Source organism: Microtus oregoni, unplaced genomic scaffold, assembly GCF_018167655.1.
Source record: "Microtus oregoni isolate MIOR12 unplaced genomic scaffold, Mior012 000002F_ref0000024, whole genome shotgun sequence".
Taxonomy (NCBI): domain Eukaryota; kingdom Metazoa; phylum Chordata; class Mammalia; order Rodentia; family Cricetidae; genus Microtus; species Microtus oregoni.
The window spans coordinates 72971481-72988119 of NW_024543061.1; the positions used below are offsets into that span (position 1 = coordinate 72971481).

Here is a 16639-nt window from a genome sequence, read left to right on the forward strand (position 1 = left end):
TCCTGGCTGCCCAGACTCCTGAAATAACCACACAGAAACTGTGTTAATTAAATCACTTCTTGGCCAATTATCTCTAGCAACTTATTGGCTAACTCTTACATATTAATTTAACACATTTCTAGTAATCTATGTATCACCACAAGGTTGTGGCTTACCAACTAATGTTCTGGTGTCTGTCTCTGGCAAGGCTACATGGCTTCTCCCTGACTTCATCTTCTTTCTTCCAGCATTCAGTTTAGTTTTCGCTGCCTAAGTTCTGCCCTGCTACAGGTCCAAAGAAGTTTCTTTATTCATTGATGGTAATCACAACATACAGAGGGGAATCCTACATCAACAAACCTTCCTTCTTAATGGCTATTACATTTCTTTTGCCTGTAAAATTAACTATTTGATTCCTTCAAATAGTTAAAATGTTTAAAATGTTTGAGACTACTAGTTTTGATTACCAATGCTGGAAACAAAAAGGATAGGTTTCTGTTTTATAGCCTGACTATGTGCAAACTGTCAGAAAAGGTAGTGTGTTTAAAGAACTGTTTGTGTATGTTCAGCAGTATTTAGAACCCAGCAGAAGAACAGTGACCTTCCGAGGCTCCCCATTAGCTTAGTCACTTAGTAAAGACTTTGGAGAATCTATGAAGGGAGAGGATCATCTCTTGCAGCTGGCTTTTAAGATGGTGAAGGGCCCTCACTGCTGTCTGCCAAAGCTTGCTATTTCCCAGGATCAGAATATATGAATGACTTAAAGGAAAGATACCTAATGTTAACATAACCAAATTAACTGAGCTAGTCATTGGACAATACATAAATAACCAACGTGTCAGCTGCACGAAAAAAAAATGTGAATTATAAAGAGAATGAGGAAAGACAACAGCATTTTCATTGCCTTCTTGTGGACCTTGGTTCTAGAATCTTCAGAGCTGGTGGAAATGAGGTGGCAGTTTCTGGAGTGCTTCGCCAAGGACAAAAATAAAAGGAGCAATGATACTAGGGACACAAGAAATGGTATCAAGTATGTCAGGTGAAAAACAATTAGGTTTTTGACAGCAATGGTTTCGTGTGTGTCTGAAAATAGAGTCTGATTGCTTTTAGCCATCATGTAAATCTCCATGAAAATAGGAAGTGTTCCAAGCAGTAGAAAATAAAAAATCATCAAGAACAAAGAAAATGCAAGAAAAACAACAATCATGCTTCTCATTCTCCACTTCAACCAGAGGAAAAGGGGATGGGAGAAATGGGCAATTTTGAGAAAGTAGAAGATGCTGAGGCAGGTGGCAAACCATATAGACAGTTGGTCAGTCATGATCCATAATATATCAAAGCATTTTGCTAGACTGGAAGAATCATAGACATGAGGAGCTAGTTCCCATATAATTGCATCAACAAATACCACAAGCAGGGAGCTCATTCTGGAAACTGCCAAACAGATCAGGATGAAGTTGATGAAGGTGACCTTGTGGATCTTGACCCAGTCATAGCAGTTTACCAGTCCAATGAACACATTCCCCAGCATTCCAGTGATGAATTCTGCTGTCATCAATGTCATAAACATCTAATCCAAACAGGTAAGGAATCTTACAGGAAAAAAGATCCACACTTCTACCACGTTGCCTTGCTGATCAGTTCTTAGTCAAACTTCTACAGAACATCCTGTTTTCCCATATTGATCTTCTTTCCTTTTGTTGTAATCTCAGCTCTGATCAGAATCTCCTTCCTTTGGATAGAATTTCACACATACTTGAGGAACTTCTAAATTATGGGTATTTTGTCTTATTTAACTTTAATCCCAAACTTAATCTGTAAATATCTGTTTATGAATACAGTTTTCATTATTCTATTCAAAAGTTTTTTAAAAGAATCATTAGATCCTGATCCAAACAGTTTCTATGCCTACATAATCACTGGTGTAGCCTTAAATTTCCCCTGAAATAATGTTTGAAATGTTCAAGTCAAATATATTAAAATACAAATTTGAATCAGATTTTTATTCCATTGATTTGTATAATGCTTTCCTTCTCACCTGGAATACTACACTCTCTGAAGCTAGATATCTTTGTTATTATTCAAAGCACTAAAACAAGTTTTAAATAATTTAGTTATGGATTTCATAAACATGTATTATATTTTCTCTTTGATATGTGTTTGGCTTTATAAAAGCAATTTTAAAAAGCAAAGCATTAAGAAACGTAGAATAAAAACAGGAAGAAAGAACTTTAAAATGTAGTATATAAACACACAGAAAGGTAACTACAATCTGAAAACATCCTTCTAGAGGAGTAAAGACACGACATTTGGATCTTGGAGATACTTAAAATTTTTGAAGAACTAACAAGATGTTTCTCAGGTATCTCTGAGTGGTGTTCACAGTTAAACAGGCTCCCAGGTTTTGCTCTTTACCACTTTATGTGTTGTGTTTGTGTTGGCCTGAGGTATGACAGTGTAGGTTTAGCTTTAAATGACAGCTAGAAAATTGTTTTGGGTGAGAATTGTAAAAGTAAAGAAATGTAGCGGCGTAAACAAATGCAGACAGAGTGTAAAAATATATATATAGCTTTAATGTAGAAATAGACTTACAGAACCACCGTTCCCGCGGAGACCAGGAAAGCAGAAGCGAGAAGTTCGGAGCTTGCTCGCCAAATTTATAGGCAGACATTAGCCCGAGGTGAACACGCCCCCTAAGGGGCGGGACTTATCCCTACATCTCCCCTTTTTGTCTAAATAAGACAGAACTAAACCAAATACAACTACATACAATAACAACAAATAATAAATACAACAAACAATATTGAGAACAAAAGCTTTGCTAAACATTCTATCTCAAGAAGTCCAAATAATGTAAAGAGTAACTACAATTAAATAATCTTCAACTCAGTCAAAGATCTGAGAAGGGAATAAACACTACTCAACAAACGAGATATATCCAAAATGTGCAACAATTGACAGAGACAACTGACTACCTGGGCAATCACCCAAAGTCTCGTTTGCAACGTTGAGTCAACCAATTTTGGCTAAGGCCTAACATAACTGACATACCATTATTAAAGGCAAGGAACTTTTCAAAACTATCTTACCCTGTCTTGGCAGGATATGACAGTCCTGTTTTATCCATTGATGCACGCTCTGTATCTCTGTCAGTGGTTGAGGTATGGGCATTTCTTTGCCCAAAGGCCAGTTCTGCCAAATAGAAAGGCTCCAGGTGGAGTGTTTTTGGTGCTCAACATTCTCTCGGGAATAGAGCGGTGTTGCCAGGAGCAATTGTGTCTCACTATCACGAAACTCTGAGTTAGATTAAAGGCCATTTTCTACAGCTCTTTGAAGAGGTTGAAGATTATCTATCTATACTGAGTATAATCTCTATATATCTAAAGAACCTGACTAGTCTAATTATAAATGACAAACTTAGATGACAATTAGTCTATATAATTCTCAATATCTATCTAACTTAAAGACTAAGACAATAAATGACTGTGAAACAAATGAGGACAATGACCTCCAAATATAAACAATGTACAAATATACATTGCAGTAGGTAAATATATATCAATACACAAATATTATATAAGTATCTTAATCAGAGGTAGAAATGTACACTGCAATATGGTAAATATATACTATATATATATATATATCAATACAATATATGCCAATACATAAAAATGTTTTAAACAGAGGTAGAAACATGCATGCGTACAATAGTCAATATAATTTAACTTTGTATCAATATACAAGAATCTATACCAATATATTTGTCTATTATCCCATCATCCCTCTTTTTTTTTTCAAAATGATCCCTGAGCTTATAAAATTCCTCCTCCAACCCTCAATCATATACTAATTATAATCAACCCCTAAATGATGTCCCTAAACCCAAGGGCAAACTTTACTGGGAGAGGGGACGTCGTTCTCTAGAATTACTTCCAGCTGTCATAGGGGCGACGTTCTTTCTGGGGGATCCTGTGAAAGTAAAATGATGGTTAAATTTCAAGATAATGTCTTTTAAAATTGCAAATAGTCTCTGAGTATTTTCGTGCAGGTCTGGCCAAAATGTTGTATAAGATGTGCACCATTTCAGCTAACCAAGTTGGAACTGTCTTGTGCAGCTGGTACCCAAAGCAGGTCTTGTAGTAGCGCTATCAGTATCATGACGTCATATCAACCAGGTGGAGTTGTTGTTATGGGGCCCCATCTTCTTCCTGGAAACTTCAAATGTCACTTCAGGAAAAACTCATTGTTCATTATGAAAAACTTAAACATTAATCATATAGACATATATAGACATATATATATATATATTCAATGAAAGACATGATAGATATATTCAATGAAAAGTATGATAGATATGAAGAAAAGCAAAGATGTTTTCTAAACTCATATTTCTTTCTGTCCCATATCATGGCTCTTGACATGAGACAGAAACTCCAGAAACTCTGGGTTTTTCTCTTACTAACAGGCTTGGAATTGGAGAGGGACTGAGCCAGAGTCCAACTTCAAAACCAGCTTTATAAATTTAGAAATATAGTTTAATATTACTTACACAACCCATTCAGTTGTCTTGATATTTCCTATTGGGCAGGTATTTTTCCATCTGTCAGTATCCAAACATCCAGGGTCCCTTGAATTTCTCAAAGATGAGTGTTTTCCTGTGGAGATAAGAACAGAACCCTGCCCCCATTCTATGTTTTTCTTACTACCTGTATGAATATCATCATTGTGGATGAGTTGTCATTTCTCCTTTCCAAGAGGTTTCTCCTCTTCAAATCGAAACTTTATTAATTTTGATGGTATCCACAATTTTTCTTCTCCTGTGGAAACAAGAGCAAAACCCCTTCCCCAATGTAGCACATCTCCTGGCTTCCACTGAGAGGTCAGCACATCTTTGAAATAAATCGGTTGATTTAGTTCAGCAGACTTTTCCATTATCCAATGTCTTTCTGCTGCTGTCGTTCCTTTCTCATTAGCGTTAAGAAAATTCAAGGTTAATAAAGCATTATGTAATCTATTTCTGGGGGTATTTTCAGTCCCTTTCTGTTTGTTCAGCATATCCTTTATAGTACGATTTGATCTTTCTATAACTGCCTGACCTGTAGGATTATTTGGTATACCTGTAATGTGTTTTATATTATAATAATCAAAAAAGCATTTCATTTTCTTAGATACATATGCTGGACCATTATCTGTCTTTATTTGCGCAGGTATACCCATGATGGCCATAACTTCCAATAAATGTGTGATTACTGAATCAGCCTTTTCTGAGCTCAGGGCAGTAGCCCATTGAAAACCTGAATACGTGTCTATGGTGTGGTGTACATATTTTAATTTGCCAAATTCTGCAAAGTGGAACACATCCATCTGCCAGATTTCATTCCTTTGGGTGCCCTTTGGATTAGCCCCTGCAGGCAGTGGCATTTGGTTATAGAAAGAGCAAGTAGAGCATTTCTTTACAATCTCCTTAGCTTGTTGCCATGTAATTGAAAACTCTTTCTTCAAACCTTTGCTATTAACATGATGTTTTTTATGAAATTCAGAGGCTTGTAGCACACTACCAATCAATAATTGATCAATTTCTGCATTACCTTGTGCTAGAGGACCTGGCAGACCCGTATGGGATCAGATGTGTGTTATGTACATAGGGCAAAGCCTGTTCCTGATCAAATCTTGAACCTGGGGGAACAATGAGGTTAGTTCAGTATCATCAGGTATAAATTCAGCAGTTTCAATATGTAAAATAACTCTTTCTGCGTATTGTGAATCTGTAACTATATTAATAGGTTCTTTAAAATCCCTTAGCACCATAAGAATGGCATATAATTCCGCCTTCTGGACAGAAGTATACGGACTTTGTTCCACCTTATCCAAGTCTTCTGATTTGTAACCTGCCTTCCCTGATTTATTGGCATTAGTATAGAATGTACGGGCTCCAGTTATTGGAGCATCACGGACGATTCGAGGAAGAATCCAAGAAGTTCTCTTTATGAAGTTAAGCCGCTTGCTTTTTGGATAGTTGTTATTAATGTCTCCCAAAAAATTAGCACAAGCTCTTTGCCATGGTTCATTATCTTCCCATAATTTCTTTAGTTCATCAGCAGTGAAAGGCACTATAATTTCTGCTGGGTCTATGCCTGCTAGTTGACGAAGTCTCAGCTTGCCTTTTATAATTAACTCAGAGACTTTTTCCACATAAGTTTTCAGTTTCTTACTTGGTTTATGTGGTAAAAAGATCCATTCCAAAATAATATCATCTCTCTGCATTAAAATTCCTGTAGGAGAAATTTTTGATGGTAGTATGACGAGAATACAATCGAGCTCTGGATTCACCCTGTCCACATGTGCCTGTTGTAATTTTTCCTCAATCATTGTCAGTTCTTTTTCTGCTTCAGCTGTTAATTCTCTGGGACTGTTTAAATCTTTATCACCATCCAAGGTTTTGTTCAAATGAATTATTAAATCAGGTGTTATTCCAATAGCTGGTCGTAGACTGGAAATGTCTCCTAACAGTCTTTGAAAGTCATTAAGAGTCCGTAGGCGATCTCTCCTAATTTGTGCTTTTTGTGTCTTAATTTTTTGCAAACCTATTTTATAACCTAAATAATTAACAGAATCTCCCTTCTGAATCTTTTCAGGAGCTATTTGCAATCCCCATTTAGGTAAAAGTATCTTTATTTCTTCAAACAGTCTGTTCAAGGTATCCATGTTTGAATCGGATAACAAGATGTCGTCCATGTAATGGTATACTATAGATTTGGGAAATTTCTTGCGTATTATTTGCAATGGTTGGTTCACAAAATATTGGCACAGGGAGGGGCTATTTAACATACCCTGGGGGAGAACGGTCCAGTGGTACCTCCTCGAAGGTTGAGAATTGTTGTAAGTAGGCACTGTGAAGGCAAATTTTTCTCTATCTTCTTTTTGCAAAGGTATAGTGAAAAAACAATCCTTTAAATCAATAACTATGAGAGGCCATCCTTTTGGTAATAAAGAGGGCAAAGGAATTCCAGATTGCAGAGGGCCCATAGGTTGAATAACCTTGTTGATGGCCCTGAGATCTGTCACCATTCTCCATTTACCTGATTTTTTCTTAACCACAAATACAGGAGAATTCCAAGGGCTGGTAGATTCTTCTATATGCCCAGCATCTAATTGTTCTTGTACCAGCTGTTCTAAAGCCTGTAACTTTTCCTCAGCTAAAGGCCATTGCTTTGTCCATATTGGTTTCTCAGTCAACCATTTTAGAGGCAAGGCTGTTGGTATCTCTGAAGGGACATCAATTGCTTGCTCTTGTACAGCCCGAATGGCCAGTTTTCTCCGTTTGTAATATCTTTTAATATTATTCTCAGAAATATAGGCTCTAGATTTAGCAGGAATGTTAATTTCGGTATTCCATTGTTGTAATAGGTCACGACCCCATAAATTCATTGCGATATTGGCTACATATGGCTTTAATTTTCCTATTTGTCCCTCTGGCCCTATACATTCAACCCATCTCGTGCTCTGCCTTACTCGAGATAGGGTTCCAATTCCCAGGAGCTGAACATTTACATTCTGAAGAGGCCAATACGGATGCCAAGATTCTGGGGTAATGATACTTACATCAGCACCTGTGTCCAGCAGGCCAGTAATAAAAATGCCATTTACACACACTCTCAGTTTAGGTCTTTGATCATTTATAGAAGTTTGCCAAAACACACGTAACTTATCTTTCTGATCATTATTGCTTGTAACAGTAGGCATGGGGCTTCCTAATTGTCCTGATGAGGCACGTTCTCTGCAGAAACTGGATATGACTGAACCATGTTTGCCATGGGGGCCTGTGAGGCCCCCCCTCTCACGTTTCCCGGCTGTATCAGGTTGCCTTGTCTATCTCTTGTAGACCTGCATTCATTCGTCCAATGTCTGCCCTTTCCACATCTTCTACATACACCTGAAGGCTGAGTCCTCCTATTTCTGTTATTTCTAGAAGATGCATTATTATTATTATTATTATTTCTGAAAGATGCATTATTATTATTATTATTATTATTATTATTTCTGAAAATCCGTTGTCTACAATTCCTTTTCATATGACCCATTTTGCCACAATTAAAACATTTGGTATTCTGGTGTCTCCTTTTACCATTGGAAATTGCTTCTTCTACCCATGCTTCAGTGCCATAATCAAATGTATCAACATTGAGTGTATGCAAGACCCATTCTTCCAACGGCGCTGATCTGAGCTTTAAAGGACCCAAAATCCTTTTGCATTCCACATTTGCATTTTCATAAGCCAAAGACTCAATCATTATACGTCTTGCTTCTGGGTCAGATATTCCTATTTGTACAGCCTTAGTTAATCTTTGTAAAAAGTCACTAAAGGGTTCTCTCTGACCCTGTTTAACTCTGACAAATGATTCCATTCTCTGTCCTGGGTCTTGTACCCTGTCCCAAGCCCTTAAGGCTGCTGTAGTACACATGGAGAGTGTGTTTTCATCCAAATTAGCTTGTTCCTGAGGATCGGAAAAGAGCCCTTCACCTAGAATTTGATCTAGGGAAATGTCAATTCCCTTCGCTTTTTCCTGCTGTTCTAAGAGTCTAGCCTCTTGCCTGAATAAGCATTTCCATTTCAATTGCGGTCCACTCTCGAATACCGCAGAGCTCAGCTGGAGCCAGTCTGAGGGGGTTGCTCTGCTTGTCGTGGCCCAAGATCTTAGCATCTCTTTAACAAAAGAGGCTTGTATCCCAAAAGTCATGACAGCCTGTTTTATTTCCTTGAGATCATTCATACGCACAGGCTCCCATGTATCCTCCTTGATGACCCTAGGGTTTTTGGAACCAATCACCTTCTCTGTTGTTATTACTGGAAAGGCAGGTAGAGCTGTAGGTAGAGCTTTGTGGAAATTGTCCCGGAGAGACTTACCCACAGATGTAGTTAAAATTTGCCTTTCTACCCTTTGCTCTTCCTCATCAGAATTTAGAAATTCCTCAATCTTTTCAATTCTATTCACCATTGCCTTCTGCAATGTCTGAATCTCCTGTCCAGAATTATGTTCCAAAGCCTTCATTGAGGATTCTAAAGTATGAAGTTTGTCTGTTAGAGATAACATCTCATCTTTGGACATAATTTTTATGGCATAAACCATGCCTTCTTGTATTGACAATCTTTCCGTCAATCTGTCATAAGCTTTAGACAAAATCCGATTGTCACATTCAGCAGTTTTGATTCTCTCAGTTAATGTTTCATTTCCTACAGAAAGGGACTGAATCTTATGGTCCAGATCAGCTGTTCCCTCTTCCATATTAATGAATTTCTCCTTAACATCAGCCTGAAGAACTTCAACCTGATTCTTGAGAAGATTGTTATCAGCCTGGAGAACTTCAAACTGATTCTCGAAAAGATTGTTATCAGTCTGGAGAACTTCAACCTGATTCTTGAGAAGATTGTTATCAGCCTGGAGAACTTCAAACTGATTCTTGAGAAGATTGTTGTCATTCTCAATTGTTTTTAAGCGTTCAATCTCTACCTTAAGAATCCTGGATTCGTCTCCTAAAGACTTTATCATATTTCTATTATCAAACCATTTGGTGCCAATGAAAACTACGAATCCCAGAAGGATCCATATATGTGGGGTGATAGACACCTCTTGTAAAATCTCCCACATGGTACAATTAAAAAAATCATTAAATTCTTGAACAGTAATGTGTTCAGACATTTTATTTATAAAAGAAAATTTTTTTACCTGCAATGATCGGTTCCTGCCAGTGGTGGTCTCTGTGTTTTTGGAGCCTGTCCTAGAACTAGCTCTTGTAGACCAGGCTGGCCTTGAACTCACAGAGATCCGCCTGTCTCTGCCTCCCAAGTGCTGGGATTGAAGGCGTGCACTACCAAGGCCTGGCAGGCCTCAAACTCACAGAGATCTGCCTGCCTCTGCTTCCCAAGTACTGGGATTAAAGGCGTGCTCTACCACTGCTTGGCCGGCCTCAAACTTGTGATCCTCCTGACTCTGCCTCCTTCAGCAAATCCTACCACCACAACCGGCCAAGTAACTTTGTAACAGACCAAATCTGACGCTGTGGCAGCTTTTGTTGCAAAACCGCAAGTACTTGAGCTTCTGCTAATTCAGGCAGTGGGGTTCTGCTGCAAAACTTAGCCAAGGCAGGCAGAATGGACCTGTGTCGCCGAGTGGGTCTCGGACTCGGCACTGGGGCCGGAGTCACGAACTGAAAAATAGCACCCGGGAGGGTGCTGTGTTAGGTAGCGGGCTACCCGCTTGAGTCGGGGGCAAAATAGCCCGACGTTGGACGCCAAAATGTAGCGGCGTAAACGAATGCAGACAGAGTGTAAATATATATATATAGCTTTAATGTAGAAATAGACTTACAGAACCACCGTTCCCGCGGAGACCAGGAAAGCAGAAGCGAGAAGCTCGGAGCTTGCTCGCCAAATTTATAGGCAAACATTAGCCCAAGGCAAACACGCCCCTTAAGGGGCGGGACTTATCCCTACAAAGAAGAATAGCACACAAGGTGGGGAGGTGTATTAGAGCACGATTAAATGAAAATAAGACATGGTAGTTCCACTTTTGAAAGAATAATGATAGCTTGAGCCAGGTTCACACCTAGAAACAGAGGGGACTTATAGTGATGACGGCCTCTGAGAGGAGGAATCAAGGAAATTTCGTGACACATGGGGGGAGGGGGGAGATTAGTGACAGAACCAGCCATGGTGTAACATGAGGGCCTGCTTGTTGGGGTTTCTGTCCAGCCTGGTCTCTGTTTTCCCACCAAGTCCCACAGCCATTTAGCCCCAAAGAAAATCACACAGAGAGTCTACATTAGGTTATAAACTGACTGGCCCATTAGCTCAAGCTTTGTCTTAGCTCTTATAGCTTATATAAGCCCATTATTCTAGTATATGTTGGCCACATAGCTCAAGAACCTTTTTCAACAAGGCAGGTCACATCTTCCTTCTTCAGTGTCTGGACAGGACTGGGGAGGAATTGGCTTCCCCCTTCCCAGAATTCTCCTGTTCTCATTGACCCACCTCTACTTCCTGGTTGTTCTGCCTATACTTCCTACTTAGCTACTGGCCAATCAGCGTTTATTTAAAACATAATTGACAGGATATAGACAATTCTCCCACACCACCACAGTGCAAAGATTTCTTATGTATCTGAATCCATGACATTTTCTTATTCCAGGGAATCATGAAAGAGTGAGCATCTTTAGGATAAAAAAAGGAAAGAAGTAAGAAGAAAAGGTAGAGGATGGTGAGGTCTGGTATATGAATTCACATCTCTGTAACCATCTGTATGGAATCTAGAATAGGCTCTTGGGTATCTGTGACTCCTTCCAGAAAAGGAATTTGTATCAGGGAACTGAGGGATCACTAGTACTTGGTACCACTAAAAGTGATCTCCAAGGATCCCAAGGAACACTAAGAGATGAAAACACTAGTAAGTCATCACATGAAACTAAGAGGCTAGGGTTTGAGAGTTACCAAGGGCAGTTACTATGATGAGGAAAGTAATCAATATCTCATGGTATTGTCAGGGGTGAGAAGACAGATGCTCTGCCACACACACACTGTCACTTCCTGATATTTCAGGAGTTCCTTTTGCCTTCTGGTCTCTCCACTTAGACAGACCCAGGATCAATGACTGATAGAGAAAAGAATTTCAGAACCAGTATGAAATACATTTGGTGTTTTATTAAAATTGCAAAAACACTCAGGGAAAGAATAAGACATACTCAAGTGTACTTAGGGACTTATGAGAAATCACGATTAATTGTCTTAACATTAGCACATTTGCTATTTTCATGGCCCATGAGTTACATCTCAAAGAACTGTTAAGAAAAATTAGGTTTGATCAAGGAAGACTACCTGAGAAATATCTGGGAGGAACAGATGGTCCAGAGTCTGAGTTCTACATCCAGAACAGATTCAAGATTGCTGCCTGAGATGATCAAGCCTCACAGGACACTCCAGTCATGACTTGATTATAATTATAAATTTTCTTTAGGTCCCCATAAAATTATCAATGGCCCCCAAAGCAGCAGGAAGTAGCCTGGGAAACTATACCCACATTTCCAAAGAATGGACTATGGATATTTTCTTTTGTTTAGAATGGTGATTACAAGTTGTTATGGCTAATAGTCAAAAGAAAAGCTAAACAAAAGATTCAGAGTTCTTGTTTTAAAAGTTAAAAAGAGAGGGAAGTGGTATGGGACAATGGTCTGTATTCTGTCAATTATAATTTAAATAAATGCTGATTGGCCAGTAGCCAAGCAGGAATTACAGGTGGGCAACCACACAGGAAGTAGAGGTAGGTCAATGAGAACAGGAGAATTTTGGGAAGAGAAAAGCTTAGTCGGCAGTCCTGACCCAGCCACAGAAGAAGCAAGATGTGACTGCCTTGCCGAATAAGGTACCAAGCCACGTAGATAACATAGACAAAGATAATGGGCTAACATAAGTTATAAGAGTTAATAAGAAGCCTGAGCTAATGGGCCAATCAGTTTATAACTAATGTAGACCTCTGTGTGATTTTTTTGGGACTTAACAATTGTGGGAACCAGGGAAGACAAAAACCTCAGACAACAATAAAAGATAAAATAAATGTAAATATTGTAACTATAAATATTACTTGATACCTGTTTTATTATATGTAATTTTACTATGTTAAAGTTAAAACTTCCTTTTTTATTTAAACAGAAAAGGGGATATAATATGGGATTTCCCTCTGCTATGATTACCATTAATGAATAAAGAAACTGCTTTGGACCTATAGCAGGGAAGAACTAAGGTAGGCAGGGAAAACTAAACTGAATGCTGTGAGAAAGAAAGATGATGTAGGAGGGTCATCTGTCTATGTGTTACTTTCATTGGTTAATAAAGAAACTGCCTTGGCTTTTGATAGGACAGCAGCTTAGATAGGCAGAGTAGACAGAACAGGATGCTAGGAGAAAGAAGCAGAGTCAGGCAGACGCCATGGAGCCAGCCACCAGGTCAGACATGCTGAATCTTTCCCAGTAAGCCACCACCTTGTGGTGCCACACAGATTATTAGAAATGGGTTAATCAAGATGTGAGAGTTAGCCAGTAAGAGGCTAGAGATAATGGGCCAGGCAGTGTTTAAATGAATACAATTTGTGTGTTGTTATTTTGGGTGTAAAGCTAGCCATGTGGTAGCCAGGCAGGAAGAAAAGCAGGCCTGCTCTGCTCACCTCATCACAACAGAAAAGTGGAGTCAGAGAGAAGCCATGTAACACTGCTGGAGATAGAAGCAGGAACTTTGCTGGTGAGCCACTGCCATGTGGGAATACACAGATTAATAGAAATGGGTTAAATTAATATGTAAGAGTTAGCCAAAAAGAAGCTAGAGCTAATAGCTAAGCAGTTATTTAATACAGTTTTGATATGATTATTTCAGGGCTAAGTGGCTAGGAACCAACAAGCAGCCTCGTCCTGCGTACTTTTTATTCAAGCCTTGTGAATTTTACAGAATTTTGCACATTATTTCTTCTAGAATATATTGTTGATCATTGAAATTGATGTTTGACTGAGCTAGTTTAATACTTTTTTTTAATTTTCCATTACATTACCATCATGTTCTGAAGGTGAAGGTGTAAGTCACAAACAATCCCACACCAGTTTGAATTATGATTAATAGAATGGGTATTTATTTAAAGGGGAAAAAACTTACAGATCACCGTCCCAGACAACAGCCTTCTGCATAGTCAGGAAAGGAATCTAGTCGCTGGAAGCAGAGCAGGAAGTAAGAAAGAGAAGAGAAGGAAGTGGCCGCTTTTTTAAAGGGAGAGAAACCACACCCCAATAGGCTGGTATCTCAGCAGCTATTGGCTAAAGGAGTGGAAGGAGCTCCCGCAACGTCTCCTCCTTTTGTTTAAGTAAGAGAGTACTAAACCTATTATGAAATTATATACAATAAGTACAAATATCCTATTCTAACTAGCTTAAGTCTTATATAATAAATCGCTTGGCCAAGTCATGAGTGGAAAGTAGCTACATTTATATAGCCTTCAACCCCATCGAAGATCTTAGAAGGGAAATAATGTTACCTGAGTAATTAGGAAGTGCAATTAAACAACTTCCAAAACAAGCAACAAATCACAGAGACAACTAGCTATTTAGGCAATCTCCCAAGGTCACGTTTGCAGCTTTGAAGCAACCAACTTTGGCTAAGGCCTAACATAACTGACATACCATTTTCAAAGGCAAAACACTTGTCAAAACTATCTTACCCTGTCTTGGTAGGATATGAAAATCCTGTTTTTTTCCATTCATGGATACTCTGTATCTCTGTCAGTGGTTGAGGTATGGGCATTTCTTTGCCCAAAGGCCAGTTCAGCCAAGAAGAAAGGCTCCAGGTGGAGTGTCTTTGGTGCTCAACATTCTCTCGTGAATAGAGCGGTGTTGCCAGGAGCAATTGTGTCTCACTACCACAAAACGCTGAGTTAGATTAAGGGCCATTTTCTACCGCTCTTTGAAGAGGTTGAAGATTATCTATCGATACTGAGTATAATCTCTATGTATCTAAAGAACCTCATTAGTCTAAATATAAATGACAAACTTAGAATACTATTGATCTATATAATTTTCAATATCTATCTAATTTAAACACTAAGACAATAAACAACTGTGTAACAAATGAGGATAATGACCTCCAAATATAAACAATGTACAAATATACAATACAATATGATAAATATATGTCAATACACAAACAATATATAAGTATCTTAGTCAGAGGTAGAAATGTACACTGCAATATGGTAAATATACAATATCAATAGAATGTATATATCAATACATAAAAAATGTTTAAAACAGAGGTAGAAGCATGCATGCATACAATAGACAATATAATTTAACTTTGTGTCAATATATAAGAATCGATACCAGAGCATACTGTCTCTCTCATCCTATCCCACCCAGCTTGCATCCAGAACCCTCCCCCTTTCTGCCTCCCTTCCCTCTTTGGGGCGCTGGGGCTGAATCCTGAGGGTAACCTAGCAGGCAGGAGCTCCTTTGTTTCAATAGCCTGCCTGCAGCAAGCAAGGTAGGCGCTTTGTTTATGAGCTACCCAACCAGCACAGAGATCTGATCTCGGCACCAGGAGAGCCATCACTCAAGCACCAGGAGAACCATCACTGGGGAGTGCCATCACTGGGAAGGTACATAAGTAGGCAAAGAGACCTGATCCTGTAAATGAAGATCCATAGGGAAGCATTCGGAGGAAGAGATGGGCAGGTGCCAATGCAAGAATTCAACCAACAATCTGAAAAACAACATGAAACCACCAGAACCTAGCAACCTCACCACAGAACGACATGAACACCTTAATCAAGAAAAAGTAGAAAAAATTGAATTTATGAAAGTGATTGATTCCCTTAAACAGCATGTAAACAATGCCCTTATAGAAATGGATGAGAAGTATAACAGAAAGTTTGAAGAATTGAATAAATCAGTAAATGATGCCCTAGGAAACCAAGGAAAAACAATCAAACAGATAATGGAAAAAGTTCAAGACTTGAAAACTGAAATGGAGGCAAAGAAGAAAACACAAACAGAGGGCCGACTGGAAATGGAAAATCTAGGTAAACGAATAGAGAGTACAGAGAAAAGCATAACCAGCACAATACAAGAGATAGAAGAAAGAATCTCAGATTCTGAAGATACCATAGAGAAAATAAACACGCTGATCAAAGAAAACAGCAAGTCCAACAAATTCTCATCACAAAACATTCAGGAAATATGGGACACAATAAAAAGACCAAACCTAAGAATAATAGGAGTAGAAGAAGGAGAAGAAGTGCAGCTCAATGGTCCAGAAAATATATTTAATACAATTATAGAAGAAAACTTTCCCAACCTAAAGAAAGATGTACCTATGAAGGTGCAAGAAGCATACAGAACAAACACCGAATAGGCTGGATCAGAAAAATATATCCCATCGCCATATAATAATCAAAACACAAAGCATACAGAATAATGAAATAATATAAAGAGCTGCAAAGGAAAAAGGCCAAGTTACTTATAAAGGTAAACCTATCAGACTTACACCTGACTTCTCTATGGAAACCATGAAAGCCAGAAGGTCCTGGATAGATGCACTGCAGAAACTAAAAAACCATGGATGCAAGCCCAGACTACTATACCCAGCCAAGCTTTCGTTCACTATAAATGGAAAAAACAAAAATTTTCCACAATAAAAACAAATTTAAACAATACGTAGCCACAAATCCAGCCTTACAGAAAGTAATAGAAGGAAAATCACTAACCAAGGAGTCCAACAATGACCACAATAACTCAGACATCTAGAGACCCTTCACCAGCACAACTCAAAGAAGGGAAACACACAAACTCTACTACTAAAAATGTACCCGGAGTTAACAACCACTGGTCATTAATATCACTTAATGTCAATGGACTCAACTCACCTATGAATAGGCACAGGCTAAGAGATTGGATAGGAAAACAGGATCCAACATTCTGCTGTTTACAAGAAACACACCTCAACCACAAAGACAGGTACCTACTCAGAGTAAAAGGCTGGGAAAAGGCTTATCAAGGAAATGGACCTAAGAAACAAGCAGGTGTGGCCATACTAATTTCTAACAAAGTTGACTTCAAACTTAAATCAATCAGA

General features: G+C 38.6%; 1 protein-coding gene across 1 annotated transcript; it reads right to left on the reverse strand.

Annotated features, from left to right (window-relative positions):
* Window positions 1–605: 605 nt before the first annotated feature.
* On the reverse strand, window positions 606–1549 carry Tas2r42 (taste 2 receptor member 42). Its single transcript, XM_041636755.1, is given in 2 exon segments — window positions 606–833; window positions 836–1549. Coding segments are annotated over 2 exon segments (942 nt in total).
* Between the last annotated feature and the right edge of the window lie 15090 nt (window positions 1550–16639).